This window comes from Tauraco erythrolophus, chromosome 9 (genome assembly GCF_009769465.1).
Source record: "Tauraco erythrolophus isolate bTauEry1 chromosome 9, bTauEry1.pri, whole genome shotgun sequence".
Classification (NCBI taxonomy): Eukaryota; Metazoa; Chordata; class Aves; order Musophagiformes; family Musophagidae; genus Tauraco; species Tauraco erythrolophus.
In genome coordinates this window covers 40,745,297-40,770,199 of record NC_141473.1, presented here as the reverse complement: position 1 = coordinate 40,770,199, position 24,903 = coordinate 40,745,297, and the positions used below count along the sequence as shown (strand labels likewise).

At 42.4% G+C, this 24,903-nt stretch overlaps 1 protein-coding gene across 2 annotated transcripts in view; it reads left to right on the top strand.

Annotated features, from left to right (window-relative positions):
• Positions 1-24,903, top strand: part of PRKG1 (protein kinase cGMP-dependent 1) — a 528,936-nt gene that overhangs the window by 336,096 nt on the left and 167,937 nt on the right. For both annotated transcript variants that reach the window (XM_086616279.1, XM_086616278.1), the window contains exon 4: positions 2,241-2,346. In XM_086616279.1, coding sequence (XP_086472405.1) covers positions 2,241-2,346 — 106 coding nt within the window. The remainder of the gene's footprint in view (positions 1-2,240; positions 2,347-24,903) is intronic.

The following is a 24,903-nucleotide window of genomic DNA, read 5'->3' as shown; positions in this document are numbered from 1 at the left end:
TGCCAGTACCTAAAGGGGCTACAAGAAAGCTGGAGAGGGGCTTTGGACAAGGGCGGGTAGTGACAGGACAAGGGGCAATGGCTTTAAACTGAAAGAGGGCAGATTTAGATTGGATCTAAGGAAGAAATTTTTTACATTGAGGGTGGTGAAACACTGGGACAGGTTGCTCAGAGAAGCTGTGGCTGCCCCATCCCTGGAAGTGTTCAAAGCCAGGTTGGATGAGGCTTTGGGCAACCTGATGTAGTGGAGGGTGTCCCTGCCCATGGCAGGGGGGTTGAAACTAGCTGATCTTTAAGGTCCCTTCCAACCCAAACCATTCTATTTGAAGAGGAGTGGCATTAGGCAGTTCTACTCTGAAGGATGCCTCTAATCTGGAAAAAAATAGTTTCAGTGAACGAGTAAGATGTCTTCATGGTTTATGTTCACGGTAGGACACTGGGATGCTGTTGGATATTTTAGTCCAAACCAAAAAAAAAAAAAATCTAAACTCTTATTTCACTCGTTATTTTCATGTTAATGATGTCATTTTTAAAAATACTGAATTATGGGTGGTTTTGCCAGGTGTGACCAAGCGAGCTGCCTTTTTGCCTTGTATGCTGATCATACGTTCCACTGAACACGAACCCTCCTGGCATGGCCAGGCAGGCTGAAACCCCCTACATTTTTTCACCTAGATAGAAACCACCTGCTTTAGAAGATCATTTTTTCCTGCTCTGGGTGAATTTAGTAGGATTTTACTGAGATTTCTGGGACTTGATATCAACCCTCATTATCATCAGCCAGTACAGCAGGAAATCATCTTTTTCAGTGAGTCCCCACACACACCCTGTTGAAAAATGTTAATTTCTTCATCTAGACCAGAGCTCATCTAAAAATCAATTAAACCTCCTGTTTTGCAAAAGACGGCAAGAAAACGGAAAAATAGAGATCCTGTTCATATTAATTGTCTCTTCCATTTTATTTTTAGTCCCAGAAATCTCTCATACTAAAACTATAGATCGTTCTTTGCCATCAATTTGGTTATAAAATTGAAAATGCTTCTCAAAAAGGGAAAAAAAAGAAGAGGCTTTAAATGATGTGATATATTTGTTTTGTTCTGCAATGCAATTTGAGAAGAAAAATTTGAATTTGCACTTCGAAGGTTTTACATCCTTGTAAGGTTTTACATCCTTCAAAGGTTTTACATCCTTCGAATGCGATTAGGGATGAAAACTCATTAACCAGAATGTTTGGGAACTAAAGAACCAGCAAATAAAAAGCCAAATCATTTCTGGGATTTTTATTCGTGATAATACTTGTAAATATTTTGCTGAAAATCTTGTTGCTCGTTTCTGTTTCCTGTAGTGAAATGGGATATGGGGATGAAATTTATTCCAATTACTCTCTGGAAAAAAAAAAAAAAAATCAGTGTAATTGCAGAGATCTCTAGAATAGTTTGGTTTAATTAAACTGTTTCTCTAAGGAGAAGGTATTATATAATAAATGGAATGTATGGAAGCATTTATAGTTAATGCAAATGTCTAAGCCACATCTGAGATGAAAATCTGAACTATTTGGGGTTCTGCCCCTCCAATTCACCTGATCCTGTTTTCTTTGAGCGTCTCTACTTTATTCAGTGGTTATGTTTGGGTTTGCAGTGGGACTTTGCTTCTGAAATATATGGGGTAGTGTATGGTGTGTAACACTGAAGTCTTGGAATTTATCAGAGACTTGAAAACTAAAGTTGGAAAAAAAACAATTCAAAAAGTCCAGAATTGGTCCGTGTTTAATCATTAGGATATAACAGGACTCGGTGCTGGAAAATCTGTCGAGGTCAAGGAGAAATTTGGTATCTGCTTTGGGAGTAGGACAAACCTTAACGAATTTTGCTGTCTTGGAAAGAGCTAAAATTTCCCCAAATCCCTCGATGACGTAGGCGATCCCAGGTTCCGATGAACTGACCCCCAATTTCTTGCTTGCTTTGAGCCTCCGTTGATTCCTTCTCATCTCTCCGTTGCTTTTAGATGATCTTTCCAAAGGCCACGTGCTCCAGCTGATATTTCAGATATTTCCCATCATTTCAGTGCATGCTTAGCCCATCGTCCAGCGGATGAGTTTTCCGTTACTGGTTTGAAGTGTGTACCCATTTCCATGCTTTCTCATGAATGAATTCGTTTGCCTCTGTGCTTCACAACAGGTTTTTTCCAATTTTGACATTTTGCTAATTACATTTTCCCCTTGTCTTGTTTTTTTTTTTCCAGCTCTCGTAAATGTGAAACTTTGGGCTATTGATCGGCAATGTTTTCAAACAATAATGATGAGGACAGGCCTCATCAAGCATACTGAGTATATGGAATTTTTAAAAAGGTATGACACTTGTTTACTTTATCAAAAAATACAGTGAAACTGCCGTCCTCATCTTTTGACTTTTTTTTGTGAGTGCACTATTTTTTTTTTGTTTCCTTCTCATCTTTTTTTTTGTGTGTGTGTGTGTGTGTTTTGTTGGAATTTTTTTATCTTTACTGTTTAGCCATCTGTAAGCCAGATCCTCCAGCCCCAGGAGGAGTCTTCCCGTGCTTTAGTTTTGTTCCTCTTGCAAGTTATTTGTTGGCAAAGAGTCACGCAGCCAGGGTGGAAGAGAAGAAGCTTTAATACGAGTCGTTCGAAGCTCACCTTAATAAAATACCCATTAAAAAAAAAAAAAAATACCCTCCCTAGGGAAAAATCTGGTTTGTAAACTGTTGTAGAAAGAAACAAGTCCGTTCAAAGTGTGTTCTTGTGCTTCTAAAGATGGAGTTTTTAGAGGAGCAAAAGCTGTAGATTGCAGTTTAGAGAAGGAGAAAAGACATAAAGCCAAATCTTTCGCTCCTTCGATTTGACTCTCAAACTTTCCTTCGCTTCGTGCTGCCATCTCAAACTGGAATAAAAAACTCCTTACCGAAGCAATGCCTGATATCCCAATAATTCAAGTGTAAAATTATAGAATCATAGAATGGTTAGGGCTGGAAGGGACCTTCAAAGGTCATCTAGTCCAACCCCCCTGCAAGGAACAGGGATATCTCCAACTAGATCAGGTTGCTCAGGGCCTCGTCCAACCTGGCCTTGAACGTCTCCAGGGATGGAGCATCCACCACCTCTCTGGGCAACCTGTTCCAGTGTTCTACAACTCTCATGGTAAAAAATTTTTCCTAATATCCAACCTGAATCTACCTCCCTCTATTTTAAAACCATTACCCCTTGTCCTATCACAATTATACCCAAGAGACCATTTCTCTTGATGGTGGATGGGGATGTGATCAAAATCCTCCAGATCTGGGCTCCGTTTTCCCCACCTCTCTCCAGGATGAAGCTGTACGTGATCGCTTTCCTTTTTCTTTATTTTGGATTCGGCTAATTACCAACACAGGGAAACGTTTCAGCAATTAATTGCTTCATTTCCAGAAGTTACTGCTGTATTCCAAAGAGAGGTTTTCTGGGGAAATGCACTTTTGTAAGATCTAGAAGATGTTACAGTTTGCAAACCAGTGACCTGAGGACTGATACACCCCCTTAAAAAGGATGTTTTGGATGAAAAATTAATCCCATGCAGCTGTATTAGATGACAGGTAACAGGTCTCTGTAACGTGGACACACTAATTTTTACTCTGCCATGTCACGTGTGTGATCTACTTTTTTGTTTCTGAACTGTTTTTTATGTGTTTTCATGGAAAAACGTGCGCAGGACGTTCACTTGGGCGTTTGGTGATGTAAATGCAAGAAGTAGCCTGTACTCATGCAGCTTTAAATTAGTTTTTCTCCAGTTAGTACTGGAGAAAAAAGGGACTTATAAAAAATAATATTATATATATATATATAAAATAGCTAGTATTTAATACATGTATAATATATTAAAATATATAGAGATAGAAACAATAATATATAAATATATATGCACTAACTAAATCTCTGTGATGATATTGTCAGGAAGTCACAAAATTGGGCTGTCCCACAGTCCCGTGATCTCCAGGCAAGGCTTTAGGGATGGGGCAGAGCAAGTGGAGCCAGGAACGCGGTCCCGTGGGACCGATACCCTGGGCACGAGTGTGGCTGTACTACAGGTGAGGAATTACTCAAAGCTCAGGGACCATTAGCCACTTAGATGCAGGAGAAGAGACCTGCCCAACTCACTACACTGGTTCTTGGCTGGGTTGACATCCCGCCTCCTGGCCTCTCCTTGTGGCCTGGAGTTTCTCCTGTGATTATTTTCAGTCATGAATAAAAATAATAATAATAAAATAATGAAACTGAAATAACTGGCCAGGCAGCGTGGCCTTGGATGAGGAGAAGGTGTTTCCCTGGAGAGGACCAGGAGGTCCACGGAGATGTTCTGTTGCTCAGAGATGACATGAAAGTGTAGTCATCAAAGTCTAGTTTTTTCCAGGTGTCTCAGGTTATGGTTATTAACAAGCAAACTCAGGAGAGGAAACAAAACCTGTTGCCATATCAAAAGTGTTTTAAAAAGTCATAAATTCAAACGTTGACGAGCGTTGGCCTTTCTTATGCGCTGGTGAATGAAACCAAAAAATGAATATAACATCACTTCTGGGGGCTGGAGCTTCTGGCTGTCTTTCAAAGCAGAAACTATGCACACATTATGCTTTTAAGCTTTGAGGTTTAATGGAGATTTTCTAGAAGATTGTCAAGATTAATTTGGATGCAGGTTCCACAGAACCTGCCCAGCTTTGATTTTAAAGGAACCAGTGTGAGGAAGAAACCAAGAAGCGTTTCCTCACACTGCGTCTGAGCTTCTTGGCCACAGCCTATCAGTGTGTCGAGCTACCTATCGATGCTCGTTGGAAAGACCTAAGGCAAGCAAATATTTTTTTTCTTTAAATCTTACAGTTAGAATTTAGGAAAAGATTTCTTCCTACACAACAACTGTAGGATGAGACAGCTGTAGGAAGGTCATCACCAAAGAGTATCTACCCATCACGTCTTCCAGTTGTGCTCCATCCATCAATAGCTATCTCAAGCGCAACGAATTCCATTTATTACATGAAACGCTCATTTTTAAGCATACCTTCCTTGTAAATCTTTTCAAGGAAGAAGTTCATCCTGAAAACAAGGAGTATGTCAATGGTCAACCTTGTTCTTTGTTGGTTTTTTATTTTTCTTTACTATATTAATAAGTGAGTGAAAATACTCTTGCTAAGAAATCAAACTGAGTAGAAACAATGGTTTCAGTGGTAACTGTTCACAGAAAAGTTGATTGGACAGTATTGGTTTCTGCTGACATTGGTCTAAAAAAGTTACCTTTTTTTTCTTTAAATCTTGTCATTCGTCAAAATAACATGTAGGTTGTCTTCAATAACATATTTTCACCTGTCAACAAAATACAAGAGAAATTAAAGCTTTTGAGGGTGAAATAAGACTATTCACATATTCTCATTTATCTCACTGAAAATAAGTGCAATCCGAGCACCGATATCACCGAGGCTCCTTGTAGTCATGATGTGAAGAATTGCCCCTGCAACCAGTGTGGTGGTTTTGCCATGTTTTTCCTTGGAAGGAACATAATGATGAAACAAGTCAGCTACTGTTTTCTTAGCTTCACCCTTTTATGTCCAGACTGTGTATAGTCCAGTCCGTTCTTCTGAACACCGTCAAGAAAACCACAAAAAGTACATTTCTTGGTTGAGAAAACCAGGTCTACCTTCCCAATAGGTCCTGGGCCAGAAGGCTGTCTCCTGGTTTGCTCCAAGGAGTAGTAGTACATAGTTTTCATTCAAACTTGAGATAATTTGTCTGACTTACATAAATCAACTGCGATGTACTGGAGTAAGGAGCGAGTGAACATCCTCTTTTTCGTAGTATTTATGAGGAACCGGTCTGTGTATACCTTGATGTGGCTTGTAAAGTCAATGGATGATGCTCGAAGTGATCAAAAGATGGCCTGATTCCCTAGCAGCACCTGCTTCAAGTACAGAATGGAAAATCCAGGCTATTTTTTGATCCCCGAGTGTATGCTGAATGACAAATCATAGCAACGATTCTTTTTGAAACGCAAATTTTGGGTAGCTCATTATGTGGCTACATCGCTGCTGGATCAACCTGGTTCGTAGTGCAGCTAAGAGTAAAAAAATTACAATATTGTGCTGTAGATTTAGTAACTCCTTGTGGTGTAGGTTTTTTTGCTGAAGGTTTCTTTAGTTTTTACCCAACTTCATACTTTCTGTATATCATCAAATATATTTGCCCTTATACAAGTGAGAAAGAGCGTCGTTCTGCAGTGGGGGTTACAGCTATGCTAAAATCAACTGTGCATCTCACTGCAACGGTCAGTGTTTAATGTTAAATGAGTTCCTTCTCAAGCCTGTACTAAAAATAATTCCATTTAAGCAAGATGAGGATATTGCAGCTAAGGAAATAGCTCTTTATAAAATAAATTTGTCCAGGAAGTGAAAGATGGGAAAAAAAGCTTTATGCTGTGGCAAGTGTAATAATTTCCTGCTAAGTCATAAAAGTTTAAACACCAGAATGCCTTGAAAAAGTAAATACTGTCTTTTATTTTTTTTACAAAAAAATCTTCCTAAATGTTCCATGAAAAGAGGCCTCCTGTTCCGCTCCACCGTGTAAACTCTGATTCATCCAAGACCCTGGAACAGATCAGAAGAGATGATGAATACTCCGTGTCACCTCGGAGGCAGGACCTAGCTGTAGAAGTGGAAACTGAAAGGAAGTTCATATATACACACACAATCTTGAATCTTATAAATAAAAATTCCGTAGTACTAATAGAAAGAAAATCAAAGTATCTTGTTAACTCAAGGTTTAAACTTCATGTTAATGTCAAAAATTTTAATCTGGCTGAAAAAGCGCCCGCTCTTCAGCCTTTACCGTTTTGTCGTGATCTTGAGTCTCATTGACAGTTTTCTCCAACTCCAAATTGGCTTAAGTGGGAAGTTTAGATCTGGGCAGACGTGGCAGAACTGAGCTGGTTATGTCTAAGAAATGGGAGTTTTTGTGCTCGTGGCTGATCTGTGTGGGGAATGAGGCTGGGAAGGTTTTTTGTGTGTAGCCACGTGTTTAATTGCGGCGACGCGTACCGAAATCGGTCAACGCGAGTAGCGCGATGATGCGGAGAGGAGAACGTTCTGCATTTCGTGCGAGTCGTTTGTCAGCGAAGGGAAAGCAAATGCAAAAATGAGTGAAGCTTTATTAAATGGTTGCGTCTTTGCCTGCGGCTTCGCGTGAAATGCTTCCCAAAGTGCATCCGAGGGTGAAATTATACTGGGTAGGAGTGGGAGAGAAATGAAGAGAGGGAGGCAAAGGGAAGAGAGACTTTGGAAAAAGACAGTTGGAGATGAACAGTAAGTCGGTGAAGTATGTACGTTAAGATTGTTTCAGCTGACTGAATCTGGAAAATGAGCTTTGGCGTAAAGAAGACAACTTTTGTGGAGCACTGAAACGTAGGCAAAGCGAGCAGAGGGGATAGCAGAGAATGAAGGAAAGGGAAATTATTTCAATAAGGCAAATAAGTGAACCTATTCTTAATGCGAAGCTAAACATAGCAACAGATGTGCTGTTTCAAACTAGGAGCCCATCTAGACCGGCACCCTTTTCATCCCAGGATGTTGCTCAAGGCCAAAATGGAGAGGACCATCCCCACTAGGATGAATTTGCAGTCCAAGACTTTGAAAGCCAAGAGTATCATCTTGAAGGGTGTTCACAGCCACAAGATCTGACCATCACTCATCTTTAGGATGTCCAAATTTTCAAAGACAGCCCAAGGACTGTCTCTAGAGAGAACAAGCTGGACTGGTATGTCATGATTAGGTTCTGTCTGACCTCAGAGGTAACCAAGAGTTCTGTCGAGTTGCCCTACTTTTACTTTCGCTGTTGCCGTCCAGGCCGACGAACATCAGGTCAAAAGTGCGATCCGTGAACCGTGCTGTTGATACGTTGACAAGAAAGCTTATGTCCACACTGTGATCTGCTGGATGAAGCCAGAAAGGCCAGAAACATCCAAACCACGTCTCCCAAAAGCTGTAGATGAGATGACAAAATTAGCTCACCTTCCTCTGCTGTGCCCCATAGTAAGAAGCCCAGGGAAGAGTAAAACCAGGGAGAGGAAATAGCTACAGAATTAGGCTGCTTTGCAGCTGTGCTCACTTTCCGACTCGTGTCTGTGGGAAGCTCTGAATCATTTCTGTCTTCTGAAGCATCCACACGTAACGTTTTTCAACCCTCTCTTTCCTGTTAGCATAAGTCAAGCGAGGCAGATCGTGTGCCACCCACAATTTTACTCCAATTTGCAGAGCTGTCAAGTAGTGCCTGCCTTCCTCTCTGAAGATGCACCGTTCCTTCCATCGCCTCGCACAGCGTGAACCCCGCAGGTCCACTAAGAGAAGGAAGATTGAATGACTGATGTGCATCAGAGCACGTGGCAATTGAAGCTGGAAAGTGTGATCAGACTCTTTCTACGTCACCAGAGCAAGGGTTTGGCTTTGAAGAGGGCACCTGGAAAGGGTGAGGGCTCTTTCAGAGCAGACCTCCACCTAGGTCATTCTTGGCTGAGGTCTACAGTCACCCTGAGTCCACAGTGAGGGTTAAAGTTATCCTTTTCTCATAATTATGAGCAAAAGGATAGGGAAGATAAGCAGAAAATCAACTCAACTTTGAGCACGTTTAGTGCAGGAAGGTTTAGTGGTGTTGTGGGACTCCTCACAACAAAGAATGAATTCATACCTGTATGTAACAAATTGAAAAAAAGTCTATATACTGTCCCTTTCACTTGTTTTAGGGTTTTTTTTTAGGATGAGATGGAAGCACAGCATAACCCTGACTCTCTGAAGGTCAAGTTAAACTCATCGTGCCATGAGGAGCTATGTGGAGTTATACTTGGGGCTTTAGTGGAGAAAGCCACTAATGAGATCTAAGGAAGAAATTCTTCACTCTGAGGGTGGTGAGGCACTGGAACAGGTTACCCAGAGAAGTTGTAGATGCCCCATCCCTGAAAGTGTTCAAGGCCAGGTTGGATGGGGCTTTGGGCAACCTGCTGTAGTGGAGCGTGTCCCAGCCCATGGCAGGGGGTTGGAGCTAGATGATCTTGGAGGTCCCTTCCAACCCAACCATTCCATGATTCTAGAAATAAGAAGGAAACCAGCTAAGGGTGGCCTAAAAGTAGAAAGAAGGAAAGGGATGTTGTGTTTCCTTGGGCAGGCGTGGGAGGGATTCAGGGATGGTTTCATGTGAGAAGCTTGTAGGGCTGCAGATGGTGAAGATGCCCCGTGTGCCCACACGAACTCTCAGGAGGTCCTTGCACCTCCCAGGTTCACGCATAAAGTATGAAGACAGCCTGTGATACGGGTTTCGTGGTATTTCAGGAGCTCTGCGTGGAAAAAAAAAAAAAAAAATCCTTGTTTCATCTTTGGAAATCACACCAGACCTTGTCTGTTTGGTTTTTACTGCGTTGCTTTAAATTCAGTTTGTGCTGAGGACACTTGAGGATATCTGGAAGGAAGTTTCCGTTTGCAGGTGGCTGAGCACGAGGAGGTGGTTTCGCCACGCCACGGTGCATAGGTGGGCGCTGAAGCAGAACTGAAATGATGTGCCACGGTATCAAACTGTCAATTTGCTTCTGCCCTTTAAGGAGAAAAACCATCTTTCGCACCTTTTGGTGGAGAGAAGGCCAGGGCAAGATTTTTTTTTCAATAGTTTTTTCGTAATGAATTATTTTAATAGCCACAATCTGGCTTCTGTAGTCCCTTGTGAATGCTGTTAATGCACACGAAGGGGCTGGGGCAGGTATTTTTTAAGGTTTTAGATGTTTAATGGTGACCAAGTACGTTTTCATCTAAGGAAAATCTTTGTTGGAGACGATGCACCACAAGGAAAAGGGAGGAGAAGTGAAGGTGAAAGCCTCATGTTCCTGTTGATTCAGAGCATGAGGAAGAGGAGGAAATAATTGATTTTTTTTTTTTTTTCCATGGGAGTATTTCAATCAAGGCAGCTGCAATAACCCAGTGAAGTGGATGAAGGGGATTGCAGACAGCAGCCCCTGGCCCACCCTGAAGAGAGGGTTGGTCTTGGTGTCCAGTGTATTTGAAATGTGGGTTAATACAAATAAGTCTATTCCTCATTTTAATGTCATTGAATCGTAGAATTGTAGAATGGTTTGGGTTGGAAGGGACCTTTAAAGGTCATCTAGTCCAACCCTCCTGCAATCAGCAGGGACATCTTCAACTAGATCAGGTTGCTCAGAGCTCCATCCAAGCTGACCTTGAATGTTTCCAGGGACGGGGTATCTACCATCTCTCTGGGCAGCCTGTGCCAGCATCTCACCACCTTCATCATAGAACATTTATTCCTTATGTCCATTCTGAACCTCACCTCTTTGCACCAACCTTTCCTTTGCACACCAAAGCGAGTCTTGGTGGGACATTCTGTGATTTCTCTTTGCTACTTACTGCTGCCGATCTGCGATTTGGCGGTAAATAATTTACCCAAGGCAGGCGACAGACAGTGGCTTTGTTCCTAACGTCCATCCGTGGGGCAATTTAGGGCTTTGCAGAAGTGATGAATTGACACGTCTAGGGGGAAACAGCCGCGTGGGTGCGCAGAAATGGAAACCATGGGCTGTGCCACGGAGGCCACAGGTGGTCGCGATAAGAAGACATCTGCAGATGGTGAGGATTTTGAAGCATTTGACTTTCTTTAACCCCTTTTTTTGTCATTTAACTAGGAGTTTTCTTGGTGAGGTAAACTCTCATTTGCTGATAGGATTGCTGTGATACACGTCTTTACGTTGCAAAGGATGACAAAGCCACATGTGTCCTTTTTCCCCCCATAGTGGCTCTATCAGTAAGGAGAAGCACCTTCAAATATGCTCTCATGATCTCAGTAGACACAAGATCCTATTTTTGGTTTAAATCTCTGCTACCTTCTTTTAGATTATCCTACTGCAGTGTAGGATTTTTAATTTTTGTTTCTAATTTCAAAATCCCCTTTTTAGTTTTTCAGGGTGAATGCTGTGGTTTTTATTTGGCATCAGTTATCATTTCTTCCCATGACGAGAATCACATTTTACTTTTCAACACCTGTAGAGTCTGATCTCACGTATAGATCAATCAGCAGGGTGTAATTACTGGTAAACCAAGTGTTAATCTGGATTATACTGATACAAACAGGACCAGGCGTGGTCCTCTGGTGTCGCAGCGGTGCGATAGAGCCATCAGGGATGGTTACACCTGATGTCCTGCCTGTTTGGAGAAAGAAAAACTCTTGTTGGTCATTTTGCATCAGGACAAGAGCTGAAGAAGTCAGAGCCCTTCAGCTCCTTTTAAGTGATCAGTATTGGATTATTAATCCGTTAATCTATGGGTTGGAAATCAAAGAGAAAGCACAAACACAGCAGATCAAGTAGATGGGTTTGCATCTGAGTGTCTCAAGATCTCAGCAAGGTAGACTCACCTTGGGTGAAAAGCAAAGAACATGATATGTTTGAAGACCAGGTCTGTTTCTTAATCTTCTTTTTCAAGGATGAGTTTCCCATGACTCATTTAACTCTCTACCCTCGTGGGTCCCAAAGCTGGGTTTGGAGCCCTTGGTTAGTGTGCAGCTGCTTGATAGTCACAGACATTTCAGAGCTCATCTGTGTGTCTGACATTTCCATAAAAAGCCATTTATCCACCTATCTGACACGTTATCACACCCGACGGTCCCTATTCTTGTGTCTGTTTTCGTGCTCAAAGTACTGATAGATACCTACCAAAGCATCTGACAGTCTCCTGTCCTCAAAGGAATTGTTCAGCGATGCTCAGGAGAGGGATTTCAGCAGTGCCAGGTGTCTGCTTTAAAATATTCTGGGTTTTGACCAGGCAGAGTGAGACTGGCCTTCTTGGTGGCAGCCACTCTGAAACTTTTTAAGTACTGGTAGAAATGCAGCTGGAGGCTTCCAAACTTTTGCTCAGCTAATAATCACATATTAACATATTTTAGCTTTTATGTGAAAGGAGGATTATTATCTTTATTATTAATATTTTTCAAAGAATTGAGTAACCTGAGCATTCCTTGACAGGCTGAAGTTTAGCTTCTTTTTTTTTTTTTTCCCTTCTTCTAAGAAGAAATGCCTGAATTTCACTGCAATGTATTTGATTGCACATGAAAACCTTCAGCTTGTTGGAAGACTTGGGAGTAAATAACATTTTTACGTGCCTTAAATTATTTAAGAGATTTGCAATTTCAATTGATTAAGCACCTTCATCTACAAACAAAGGTGAGTACTTTGATGACGGTGCTGAATATATTTGCCTAAATGAGGCAGCTTTAGAGATGCTTGCATGGGAATGAACGGTCTATCAACTTGCACCCTGACCCAATGGATATTGAAAGCACCCTAGATGTTCTTCATCAGTTATTCTGTATGCAACATGATGTCCAGAAATTAGTGTCCTTCTGTTACTGCTTTTTCTCTTTTGGTCCAAAGTGATAGTTCAATAGTCACGTTAAATGAAGGCCCAATATTTTTTATCGATGAGGCTTTGAGCAATCTGGTCTAGTGGAAGGTGTCCCTGCCCATGGCAGGGGGGTTGGAACTGGATGATCTTTGAGGTCCCTTCCAACCCAAACCATTGTATGATTCTGTTAACCGTGAAAGTCCATGGCAGAGAAACGCTCTTGCTGGTGCTCATATGCAAGCGTTGGGCTGGCTGGGGTCAGTCATGCCTTTGGCTTATGTTTGCTGGTGCTTTTCCTCCTTGGAAAACTCTTCATTGACTTGAGTTGGTAATTGGAAAGTCAACAGAGGTCTCCAGTGAAAACAAAACCTCTAGAGAATTACTAATGAGCTCCAAGGAAACCATGTTTATCTGCCTGCAAATTGAAATGCTTAAAATATGTGCAATGTTAGGGAGAGAAAATAGTAGAAGTGCCTTTTTTTTCCACAGCTGATGGAAAAGTTTGAGTACAGACTAATTGCCAGAAGGATATCTTAGGCTTCGTGTTTGAAAACTGTGTATCCAAACTGTCTTTTGATCCTAATGAAAAATCTTGAGTTTGCCTGAAAATACACAATGCCAAGCAAAGCATTTTGGCAAACCAGTGATTTGATGAAAAAAGCAGCTTTAGGGCTAAATAATTTGGTGGCGGAATATTTGAGAAATAATGAAAGGAATTTCTGCTTCCTCAGTGGTGGGATTCCGTGCATGATGAAATGACTACAAGGATGAGGAGAGAGCAGCAGATGTCGTTTGGTTTGGGTTTAGAAAGGCTTTTGACACTGTCGCCTGCAGCACTGTCATTTGGAAGCTGAGGACGAATGGGGTGGACTCACGGATGGTTAGATGGATTGAAAGTTGGCAGCACTGTCAGACTTGGAGAGAGGTCATTAACGGCGTTGATGTTTAGCTGGTGCCAGTGAAAAGCAGAGTATGGTGGGGGTTGATTCTCCACATCTCCGTTGACAATCTGGATGGTGGGACAGAGTCATCTTCAGCAAATATGCGTCCAAGGATAAATTAGGGGGAAGGGGCTGTTGGTGCCAAGCCAAAGAGTGGACCTTCATTTGAAAGGGACCTTGAGAAATTTGTCTGTTGGGTCAAAATCAACCTCATGAAACTCAGCATTGAGTACAGCGGAGAGGTTTTGTTCTTGAGGTGGAATAACCCAACGTATCAGCAGAGGCAAGGGACTGACTGCCTGGATCAGAGGTCCATAGAAAAGGACCTGGGCCAAGTCGAGTAGGAGCACAGCATATTGTCATCATGAGTAGTCCATTAGGAAGAGCACGGTTGGCAGGTTAAGGTAAGCATTTAGTCCCTCTACTCAGTGCTGGAGAGGCCACACATGAAGTGATGTGTTTTGAGCCCCAGATGAACCTCTCAAGGTTGACACAGAGAGATAAGAGCAGTCTCCCATTCCTGGATGGGCAGTTGCAAAGGTATGGAGTCAAACTCTTCTTAGTACTGACAAATAATAAAACCAGGGGTAATGGCCATGAGTTGAGGGTTGGGAAGTTTGGGCTGGACATGAGAACAAACACCTTTTCTTCAGGAAGATGGTGCAGGTCAGGCCAGGTCACCAGGGAGATGAGGAGAATCTCTGTCCTCAAGAGGAGGACACGTCAAAGTATATGTTTGTTTGAGGATACTGTTGTAGAAAGATTTCAGGAGGAATCTCATGGGTCGGTTTTGGATTCGTTGGTGCCTCTTTCTGTTTTGGTGTCGTGGTTGGACAACTGGCACTAGGCAGGGTGGAATGAAATGCAGTCTGGCAGCAGGTGGATAGTCATGAACTAACATAGAGCTGCTTCAAGAGGAAGGGAAAAGCCTGCCCTACTGTCATGGTGGCAGAAGATCTACACAGGTGTGCTGGTTACTACCCAGTTGGGCAGACCTCTTAAATAAAAAAAAATGCCACTTTCTTAACAGAAATTGTAGCCATCACCTTTGTTTTGCCTTCTAGTAGACTCGTGGTGGTCAGCGTTGCCAGTTTTTGCATCATCTTGCCATCTTCCTTTTCCTATCCAAGTTTTTTTCTTGCAATAATGAGCACTTCTAAATACTGTTGGCTTCAGAGTGGTGGCACGTGTTTCCTGTGCCTTCACATTTCAAATAAACAGTCTAAAAATGTAACCCATACTTGAAAAATTGACTGTTAAATAAACGTCGCTGTGACTTTCGCAGTCAGCGATATCCTTGATGGAAAAAAAAGCAGGGGGTTGTGGATGCCTGAGTAGTTAGAAAAATGATCTTTTCATTTCAAGTTTAGATACTTACCAAGGCAGAAGGTCACAGCAAGAAGTAATACTTCACACGATGACCACCACGTATAGGAGAAATAGGTCAGGTTGGATCAGCTTCATTTCCATGGCAACCGCTTAGTCGCTGGTGGAAAAAGCTGAACTTGAGCCTAAGTGCTTCACATTAGTTTCATTGATGGGTCTTAAATGGGCTTGTTTTTATGATGACCTGATGGGCATCAAAATGACCTTCCTAAGGGCCCGTGTGCACTTCAGCATCATATTTTAGGCTCTTTTGTGTTATTTCTGCACACTCAAGGTTGTGGTTTGCCAACGCACAAGCTTCCAGCTGAAGGGCGTATGGGGATTTCCTCCTCCCGGCCATGGTGACACCACTGCAGCTTGGTGGGAATCTCGAGCTGTAGCTATTTGTAGCCTTCCTCACTTAAGGACCATTGGACAGGCTGAAAGAGTTGGGGCTGTTCAGCCTGGAGAAGAGGAGGCTCCGGGGTGACCTTATAGCGGTCTTCCAGTACCTCAAGGGGGCCTACAAGAAAGATGGGGAGAGGCTGTTCAGGAGGGCCTGTTGTGATAGGACAAGGGGTAATGGTTTTAAAATAGAGGGAGGTAGATTCAGGTTGGATATTAGGACAAAATTTTTTACCATGAGAGTTGTAGAACACTGGCACAGGTTGCCCAGAGAGGTGGTGGATGCTCCATCCCTGGAGACGTTCAAGGCCAGGTTGGACGAGGCCCTGAGCAACCTGATCTAGTTGGAGATATCCCTGTTCCTTGCAGGGAGGTTGGACTAGATGACCTTTGAAGGTCCCTTCCAGCCCTAACCATTCTATGATTCTATGACCATGAGGTTCGTTGGGTGTTTTTTTTTTGTATTCGGAAGGCCAGCTCCGATGCTAAAACTACGTGAGGAAATAGGGAACGTGGAGGTCTAACTGATGCACTTGAGGAGGTCACAGCGGTCACTGGGCTTACGTATACTTGAGTATTATCCTTGTATTTATCGTATTTATCACATGATAAAATTCCTAAAATGACAGCAGTGTGTGCAAGAAAGCTGTCTGAGGCTTCCAACTCTGTCGTTAGCTCTTCTGGGATGAAGTTTTCCTTTACTCCCAGAAGTTGCAGAGTGGTTTTGATGAAGCTACAGGGAAGACCTTGGTCTACAACTTCCACGGTTGTGAAACACGGAGTAATTTTATTATCAGACTTGTTACGTTGCTTTGATAAATTCAAGTTGCCCCTAATAGGTCCTGGTATGGCAGCAAGTCCTAAGCATCCAGACACAGCCAGGAAAGCTGAGATCTGGGAAGGAAATGAAAACATCAGTAAAATTTCAGACCTCAGAGGACAAATAGTAAATATTTAGTACTTGATGACTGTGTCTCAGCTGACTGTGTCCCTTATAGCTGGTCCCTGAATTCATGCTCACGCTTAGACCATTCCCAAACCCTCAAAGTCAAGTTTGGGGGGAGATAGAAGACTTGTGATGACACCGGGATTTGGTTTGAAACATTCTGGTGGGACTTACAACATCTGAAAGTATTTAGCAGCGCGTTAATTCGGAGTCCACTTTTTTTATGAAGGATTCATTGAAGTTTAGATGTCCTGTAAAGCTCTTGAGTATTTACTAAGTGGTTTTGTAGTGCAAATACTCAGTATTTTGCACCAGGTTTTAGACTCGATGAAAACAGCCTGTGCCATCGCTGCTTCCTCCCAACAATGGTTTTAGTAATGAGTAGTAACGTGGTGTTGGCCAAGAACATGCTTTGAGCTCCATTATAGAGGATGCTTCAAAAATACAGACCTGAACCAGATTGCCTGGTCTGAAGGATGCGCAGCCTGAATCGAAGAGTTGGAAGTTAAATTGTCATGGCCAGGGAAGAGAGGAAGACTTGGGATAACTGGACTTACACCCTGTGGAGTAATGTGGTGCTTAGGTGGTGCCAGTTCTTCTTTGAAGAAATAAATGGTCGTGGGATAGGAGGAATATCAGCAACGCCTTTGTCTGCTGGCCACAAGCTTCTCTGATGGGGTCAGTAAAAAAGACCATGGCAAAAGTGGAAGAAGATGTAATTTCTTCACATTATCTAATTGGCATTTATTTTCTGGACCTCAGAAGGATCCAATGCAGATTCAGAAGTGGAGGCATTTTAATGACTGTTACTTAACTATGTTTAGATGGATTATGAAAAAGTGGGGTTTCTCTCTGGAGAAAAGTGGGTTTTCTCTCTCTTTTCAGCGGGAAAAGGCTGCCTGGTACTTTGGAAGAGAACCACAGTGAAAAAAAAAAACAACCCACCCATATGGTCTTGTAAGCAACCTTGTGTATCAAAGGCTTTGGCCTTCATTTCATCTTTCCTTATGGGTGGCTGACAATTATCACATTGCCCAGCTAACCCAGCTGTGGATGAGAAACAGAACGAAGGAAAAATGTAAATTGATGTGCCACTTGTCCCTGAAATCCTTTTTTTCCTCTTTTTTTTTTTTTTTTTTTCCTGAGTCCAGAGGAGGGCCACGAAGATGATCCGAGGGCTGGGGCACCTCTGCTATGAAGACAGGCTGAGAGAGTTGGGGCTGTTCAGCCTGGAGAAGAGAAGGCTCCGGGGAGATCTTATAGCAGCCTTCCAGTACCTAAAGGGGCTACAGGAAAGCTGGAGAGGGGCTTTTTACAAGGGTGTGAAGTGATAGGACAAGGGGCAATGGATTTAAACTGAAGGAAGGGAGATTTAGATTGGATCTAAGGAAGAAATTTTTTACATTGAGGGTGGTGAGGCAGTGGAACAGATTGCCCAGAGAAGCTGTGGCTGCCCCATCCCTGGCAGTGTTCAAGGCCAGGTTGGATGAGGCTTTGAGCAACCTGGTGTAGTGGAGGATTTCCCTGCCCACGGCAGGGGGGTTGGAACTGGATGATCTTTGAGGTCCCTTCCAACCCAAACCATTCCATGATTCTATGACTCTTTCCAGGCCGTTTGATAAACCTTTGCAAAAATTGTATTTGAACAAGAACAAAGATTTCTTCAAGAGTCTGATTAGCTGTCACTTCAGTTAACTCTTAATGAACACAAAACCCTTCGGATGTACGCGTTTGCGTAAAGATCGGGTAATCGTGTTTTGCCGACTGGAAATCCTTCGGGATTAATACGTGTCAAGCAAAAATGAAACAGCATTCTCTAGCTCTTAGGAGCTTTGAAATAAAAGGAATGATTACTTCCTCCATAAATTGGAACCACGCACATGGGAGCATAAGACGCGTGAATTGGTCCAGATCCTTCCAAATCAATCTTTTTTTGAATCTTCGTTAGTAATCTGGATCAAACAGTTGCTGACTGCAAATAAACGGGGTGGCTGAATACGAAACAAACCGTACGGAGCCAAAAAATAGGGAACGGGGACTTGGAATTCGTCTTGTGGCAACGCGTAACTCAGGAGCACATCTTGTACTCTGAGCTGTAGTAGAGTTTAAAGGCCAAATTAAGGAAAGAACCGGGCACGCTTCCAAACGAGGAGCTCATTAAAGCCCAGCTCTCCGTTGGGTTGTCTGCTGGGAAGACCTTTGATGCTCTTTGGCGAGGAACAGCCCGTCTAATTTTGGCCTTGGCATTACAAAACGATGCCGTAGCTTCTGCTAGAGCCGGGAAAGCGCGCCGCGTCGGAGACGAAGCCTCGGCGTAGGAAAAGCTGCTCGTTTGCTGTTTGGGTGCAATTAGAAGTGTGAGTGAAATATTGGGATGCTCTTGCGGTATATTCACGGGATGATAACACTGATTCATAAGGAGAAGAGATCCTTTCTGGTTTTGTGTCTCTGAAAATGTTCAGGACAAAGGATGCTCAAATGTGTTACGTTAAGGCGATCCCTTTGTGTTTACCCACTTTTATATCCTATATATTGCAATAGTATCCCTATTTGTCTCGCATGCCTACAGCTTGGTGAGCTCATCAATAGCTAATTTGGCAGATGAAGAAGAAAATTGGCTTTAACAAATATTTGAAATAAATCCTAAGACGGTGGCTTAGGGAGCGTGTACTCTTTCTCTGCTCAGAGTAGCAGGTTCTGCTCCTTCTCTTGATGCCCAGATAAAACCCCCTACAACCACCGATGACTACTGATGGATCTAGGAGCAGAGGGAGGATGTCAGATTTGTCCTTCATTAACTTCTTCGATCATTCAGTTTAACTTTCACTGCTTTTGGTGATGTAGTGCCTCTTAAGTTGTTATCACGAGGTGACAGCAGTGGATTTCTGACTTTCACCCAACAGGCTGAGAGAGAGCAGTGTAAGATTACCATCGTGGTCTGAACAAGGGTTGTAAAGCGTGATGGATGGTGGTGGCTCCTAAAGCTTGTTCTGCTACCTGGCCAGCTGCTGGGGATATTTTCTGTGTCTCTTCTTGATTTACATGGTTCTAAATGTTGCATCTGTCATGTGCGTGCTTCTCTTTCTCTGTCCTGTGACGTGCAACAAGATGAGAAATACAGTGATGGTTTTTATGTTTCTCTTTAAATAACCCATGGTATGAAACCGGACATTGATCTTCAGTGGCAAGAATTGTTTGCGATGTCTTTTGGCATGAATCAATAGCCTTCCCAAGGAAGAAACTCACTCCAAGGGGAATGCCTTGAAGATGGTACTCATGCCTTTATTATTTCAGCCTGAGTCCACACTATTCTGAGTATTTGAGGGTTTCTTTAGCTTTTGATGGTCAGAGGCATCTTTGGTCAGACAGTGCAGCACACAGACATGCAAAGTGTGCAGTCGTGGATGGAGACGACATCTACCAATGTAGAAAACCAGTTGAAGAAGGAATATGGGCGAGTTGAGAAGTCAAGCAGATAAGAGAGCAGTGGACTCAGAAACATCCATAGTTGCAAGAGAAACACCGTGTTGGTACTGGTTTGAACGCTGTGATCCATTGTTACGGGGACGATGTGTTGTGATAAGGTGAGGATAGGAAGGCTATTTGCATGTTCAAATACGAAGATGCTTTTCCAACAGGAAAACACGTTGAATAGGGTAAGTTCTTGGGTTTATTGTGATATGCTTGAAGGCTAGAAAAGGCCCTTTGTATGTCATTCTCCAAGCACATCCTTATTCATCTTTCTGAGTAGAGTACTTATTTTTTACCACGTAATTGTTATGTTTTATGTTATCAAAGTACAAGAAAGGTTAAGTACAAAGCCTTTAACGTGATTAGAAATAGCTGGTTAGATGTTGATCTCGTCCGTTGTTTGTAATTGTCTTGAGGCTTGGCGACCTGCCTTATACATACAAATCGTGGTTTCCCTTCAGAATGGTCTAACGAGCTGGAGTATGAAGATCTAGACAGTATCGATGGGCAAGTATAATTAGCAGAAAATAAATTGTTATGGAAAGTAGCCGTTGGCATTTCCAACGGTAGATCTGCTTCAGAAGCTTTTGTTTAGCAGGGTATCCTGTGGAGTAAAATGAACTTAGTTCATCACTAAGTTCCCACGGGTTATAGGTTCGGTAAATTGATTTTTTTTTTTAGTTCCTCACCCCCACTTCACAGTGTCTGTGTCACAGCCTGTGTGAAAATATTCTCAGCCAATTTTCTGATTAATTGCTCGTATTACTGATGTTTATAACGCTGGGAGTGTCTGGGTAAGAGGGGTTTTGGTTGATGAGCTGCCCAGAAAAAAGGAAAAGCTTTCAATGAAATACATTTTGCCTTTAATTGAATCAAAAGTGTTAAATTCCTGTTGATTTGAAGAAAACAAAGAATCTGGCTCCTATTTGGGAGCTTCCAGTTGAAGTGAAACTGAGAGTGGGTGTAGGAACCTTCACCAAACTGGAGAGAAACAGAGGTCTACTCTTTCTTCAATCTGCTTTGAGCCAAAAAATACTGACTTGCATCTGGTAGTTCAAGATCAAGTTCTTTCCTCATTCTCAGGCTGACCTAAACTTGCTCCTCAGAATAACGTCTTAATTAACCATGGTAGTGTCAGATATTTGGGGTGGCCCATTCTTAATCTCCACCAGTGAAGAGACTCCAAGAGAAGAGGCTCTCCAAAAGAAATGCAGATGTTCACCAACGCTTGACCTTGACCTCAGGAGACCCTCACTTCCATAAGCTTTTTTTGACTGGACAAGTAAGGGATTTTTCCATGCCAGACAGAGCAGTTTCTCCAGGAAAGGTTGGGAACAACCTTCTCACCACACTCAATGTTTCCTTGGTGCAAGTATTTTCCTGAGGGTCTTCCAAGCAAAACCGTACGGCAAATTGCGGTAGCACATGAGAACAGTTTTTGAATGGCCAAATAATATTTCACACTTACGAAAAAATAATCTGTGTCAGCCAAAGATGGCTCTAAATTTCTACTTCTAGACCAAATTTTAAGTCGTCTCCTGGGATTCTTGAGAGGAGTTAATGACTCACAATGTGCTTAATTACCTGTTAATGTTACTTTGTGCTGAGCAGGCAAAAATAAAGAGTTGAGCGGGCTGCTCTGAGAGGCTGATCGCTTCTTTAGCTAAAATAAAAATTAAAGAGGGGAGGGGGAAAAAAAAAAAGTGTTGCAATGCAACAGCCAGTTGAGAAGAGTGCCTGAGACAAGAAAAATAGTTGGATTTTCTGAACGTTAATCCATGTCCTGCCCGTGAGGGCAGGCTGGCTTGAATCTTTCGGTGATTTGAATACAAATTCAAACGTGAAGAAGAATCTAAATAGAAAGATGGGACCCTAGAAGGTGCATGTGGATGGTATTTTAGAAGGGAAAAGACAAATGACAGAAGCTCCTGGAGACACACAGCAAACTCAGGGGGAAGTTTCTGAAAAGTTCAATAAATACTGCCATTTGAGGGCAGATCTGTTAAATGTTTTTATGTGCAGGCTGAGACCGGTCTCGTTTTCCTGTGTCTAGTCCATTTGTACATCCTAATGATCATTTTATGCGTTTGTCCTCTACTTGCATGGGATGAATTTTTAATGTGCAGGCAGAAGGTGACATTTTTATTGCTTTTATGAGCATCAGGAATGCATTTTAAATTCAATTATAGACTGTCTCTGGAAATATCGCCCAAGTGACTTGCCAAGAAATACAACTCATAGATTACCAAAAACTGAGGTGGTCAGTAATCACTGGAGTGACTTAGAACGGTGGGAATTGAGCAGCATGTTACTTGTGACTTCAAAAAATACAAATTATTAGGAAGAATAATTTAAACTTCATATAGACACTGATAAACCACCATAAAGATTCCTGGAAGAAGATGAAAAAAGCTTCTCCAGCTCAATGAAGACAAACTCACCATGTGCCCCAGCAGTTCACAATGCAATTAGAAATAACGTATTTTAAAGTGTAGAGAAAATAGAAAATACAATGAAAATGATCTGGCAGAACACCCTCGCAGGAATTACGCTGTGGAACTGGGCTGTAGATGAAGACAAATCAGGCTTAGGCTAAAGTGTCCTCAGAGGGGTAGTCAAAATCCTTAACTTCTTAATAATTTAGAAAATTATCGCTGATGTTTTTAAAAAATCCATTTGGCATGATATTCGAAACAACTAAATGAAGAGAAGGCCTTATCTGGAGTAGGTAAATACAGAAGAAATGAGCATTTTTTTCAGAGTAGTTCCTGTTTGAAGGTCCCCTGAGGTCATCTGGTCCAAACCCCCAGTCGAAACTGGAGGTGAGCTTGAGCTAATCGAACCAGCAAAGAGGGGTCTGGAGGGAGTAGATGTCCTGTCCAACATGGCATCTACTCCACTGCAGTTGTAGGGAAGGGAGATGCTGAGCATCCCAGATCCTCTGTTGGTGGAAACCAGGGTTGCAACACATGACCTGGATTTACAAGTCCAGGCTAATGGGATTTACTCTTCCAAATGGCACCAGAAACCCAGGAGGTTTTATTCCTCTGTGTTCACCCCTCTTAAGCAAACTGTTCTCAGTGTTACCTTCACAGGGGCCTGGATATCTAAGGGACAACTGAAAAGTGACAGTCTCCCTAAGCCTCTAAGATCCATTACAACCTCTGTAGACATATGCCACTGAATTTTTATTAGAGAAAGGAAAAAAGCACGTCTTTATAAGAAAATATCCAACCTTATCTTCTAGGCTCCCAAATGAGGACCGCTCTAGCCCAGTGCTGTTCTATCAAACTGAGATCAAAATCTCAGTTTATCTGATTTCTAATTCCACTGGGCCTTGCCTTCCTTCACCTCTAAGATGATCTTCACCATCTGATCTTTCTCCCATGTAGGTAATAATTACTCTGAATCCATATCAAATGACAAATTTGTTGTTCCGACGATGTTGACGGAGCTTTTTTGGAGGAGGTTATCAGGGAGGACTTGTTTTAAGTCGATGTTGGTGTGCTCGCTCCGATGCCGTGGCTGTGATCTGTGTGCCTCTTCCAAAAATGAGTTAATACTTGGACTATTAAAGGGCATTTTGTTAGACCTTCATCACCTGAGAGGAGTAAATTGCCTCTTCTGCAAACTTGAGGAACGATCATCAGTAAAGTAGAATGAGAGTGAACTAGAAATGGATTTGTGGGAAATGCTTTCAGCAGCCGTCGCTCGCTTCTTTTAACTATACTTTGATATCTCTCAGTGAGTCAGATTTTCATCTGAAGTGTTTCCTTCTGAACATACATAATGGCATTTTTAATCAAGATGCCACGGGGCTTTGAATAAATCAACATACAGTAAATAACCATGTTTGTCTTTGTCAGCCAGTGCCGTAATCTTATCATGGCAACCTTCTTTCTATGGAGAAAAAAAAAAGTTGACTTGCATAAATTATATGTTAAAAATAATTTTTGATAGGGTGTTAAATTCAGTGTTTCCTGAGCACAGGCTGTGCCCATAGCCAGGTTCACCAGATGCTGCCATGGGCAAAAAGGGGCAGCACGGCACGTCATCTTGAGATGATTACACCAACATCACTCTGTTCAGATCCATCTCCCCTCTCCTTTATCCTTCACTGATATAGCTGTGAGCTAATTTCAGGCTCAGGTTTCCGTTCTGCTTGCTTCATGTCTGCACCAGACGTCCTGAAATAGTGTCCTGCCTTCCCTGTGTGTTATTTCTCTATCTACACACCAACTCCGTTGGCTCAGGGAGTACCCACTGAAAATTCCCAAACACTCCGGTTGCGATACTGTCTTTATCACTCTTTTGAAACGTGACAAATGGAGAAGGTTTAGAGGTTCAACCACAGGCCAACGATCCTAGAGCATCAACGATCTCAGTCCACTGTCAGCTCAGAAGGATTGCCGTAGCAGCATGCCTGCGGAGTTTCGGTCTTGGGATACAGAGGCATTTGCATCGTCTACTGATCATTGTAATCTGCTGATTAGCAATTAATTAAACAAATTGCTAGAAGTTAGCGAAGCTTTCGTGGTGCAGCGGGAAAAAGAATGGAAAAATAGGATGTGCTGCATAGAGCGAAGTTAAACCTTGAATAAGTGGGGACAGATCCAACATGTGTTGGATCCAACACAAAATTTCCCAAGAGTTTCCTCTCTGGCACAAGAGTGGCCATTTCATGGATCAGCCAACTCATGGCTGGTTGGTCTTGCTGCTTACTGCTGGTCAGAAAATTTCCCCCCTTCTCCAAACCATTTGTACCTGGAGCGCATCGCACATCATGGGATGTGGCTGGGTCTCAGCTCGCACTGATGCTCATCCAAACCCGAGATGCTCCAGTTGGAGGGTTGCGTGGGTCGGACACCGTGCTCCCAAAAGGGGCTTTGGGATGAGCCTGGGTGTTTCACCTGGTCTTACCAGAGATGTCTTCTAATCAACAACCTGGAAGCTGGTTTTAGGGTTGGAGCCTCTAGATGGGCTGTTCTTGGAGCAAATGCAGAGGAAATGATAAAGATTGTTTGACAGCAGCTGAGTTGTGTTGAATAATTGAAATTGTCTTCCCAGCATGTTGTTTTCTTTGGCTTTGGGATTTTTGTTGCCCAATATATCGCTTGCCTGCCCATATATTCCCAAGATTATATTTTCTTAAACAATATGAATTTCCGAAGCTTATTTTGAATCTGCCAAGCTTATTTGCTTATTTCTCCAGTACAATCTAAGCCATTTGAAAATTCCTCAAAGTTTCATTCATTTTCAGCTGTGTTCTATTTTCAGCACCAAAAAAAAAAAGTGCTGTGGAGGTTTGCTGCATATAGCAAATTTTGGACTCCCGAGATGTGAGGGCTTTCCTGAGCGG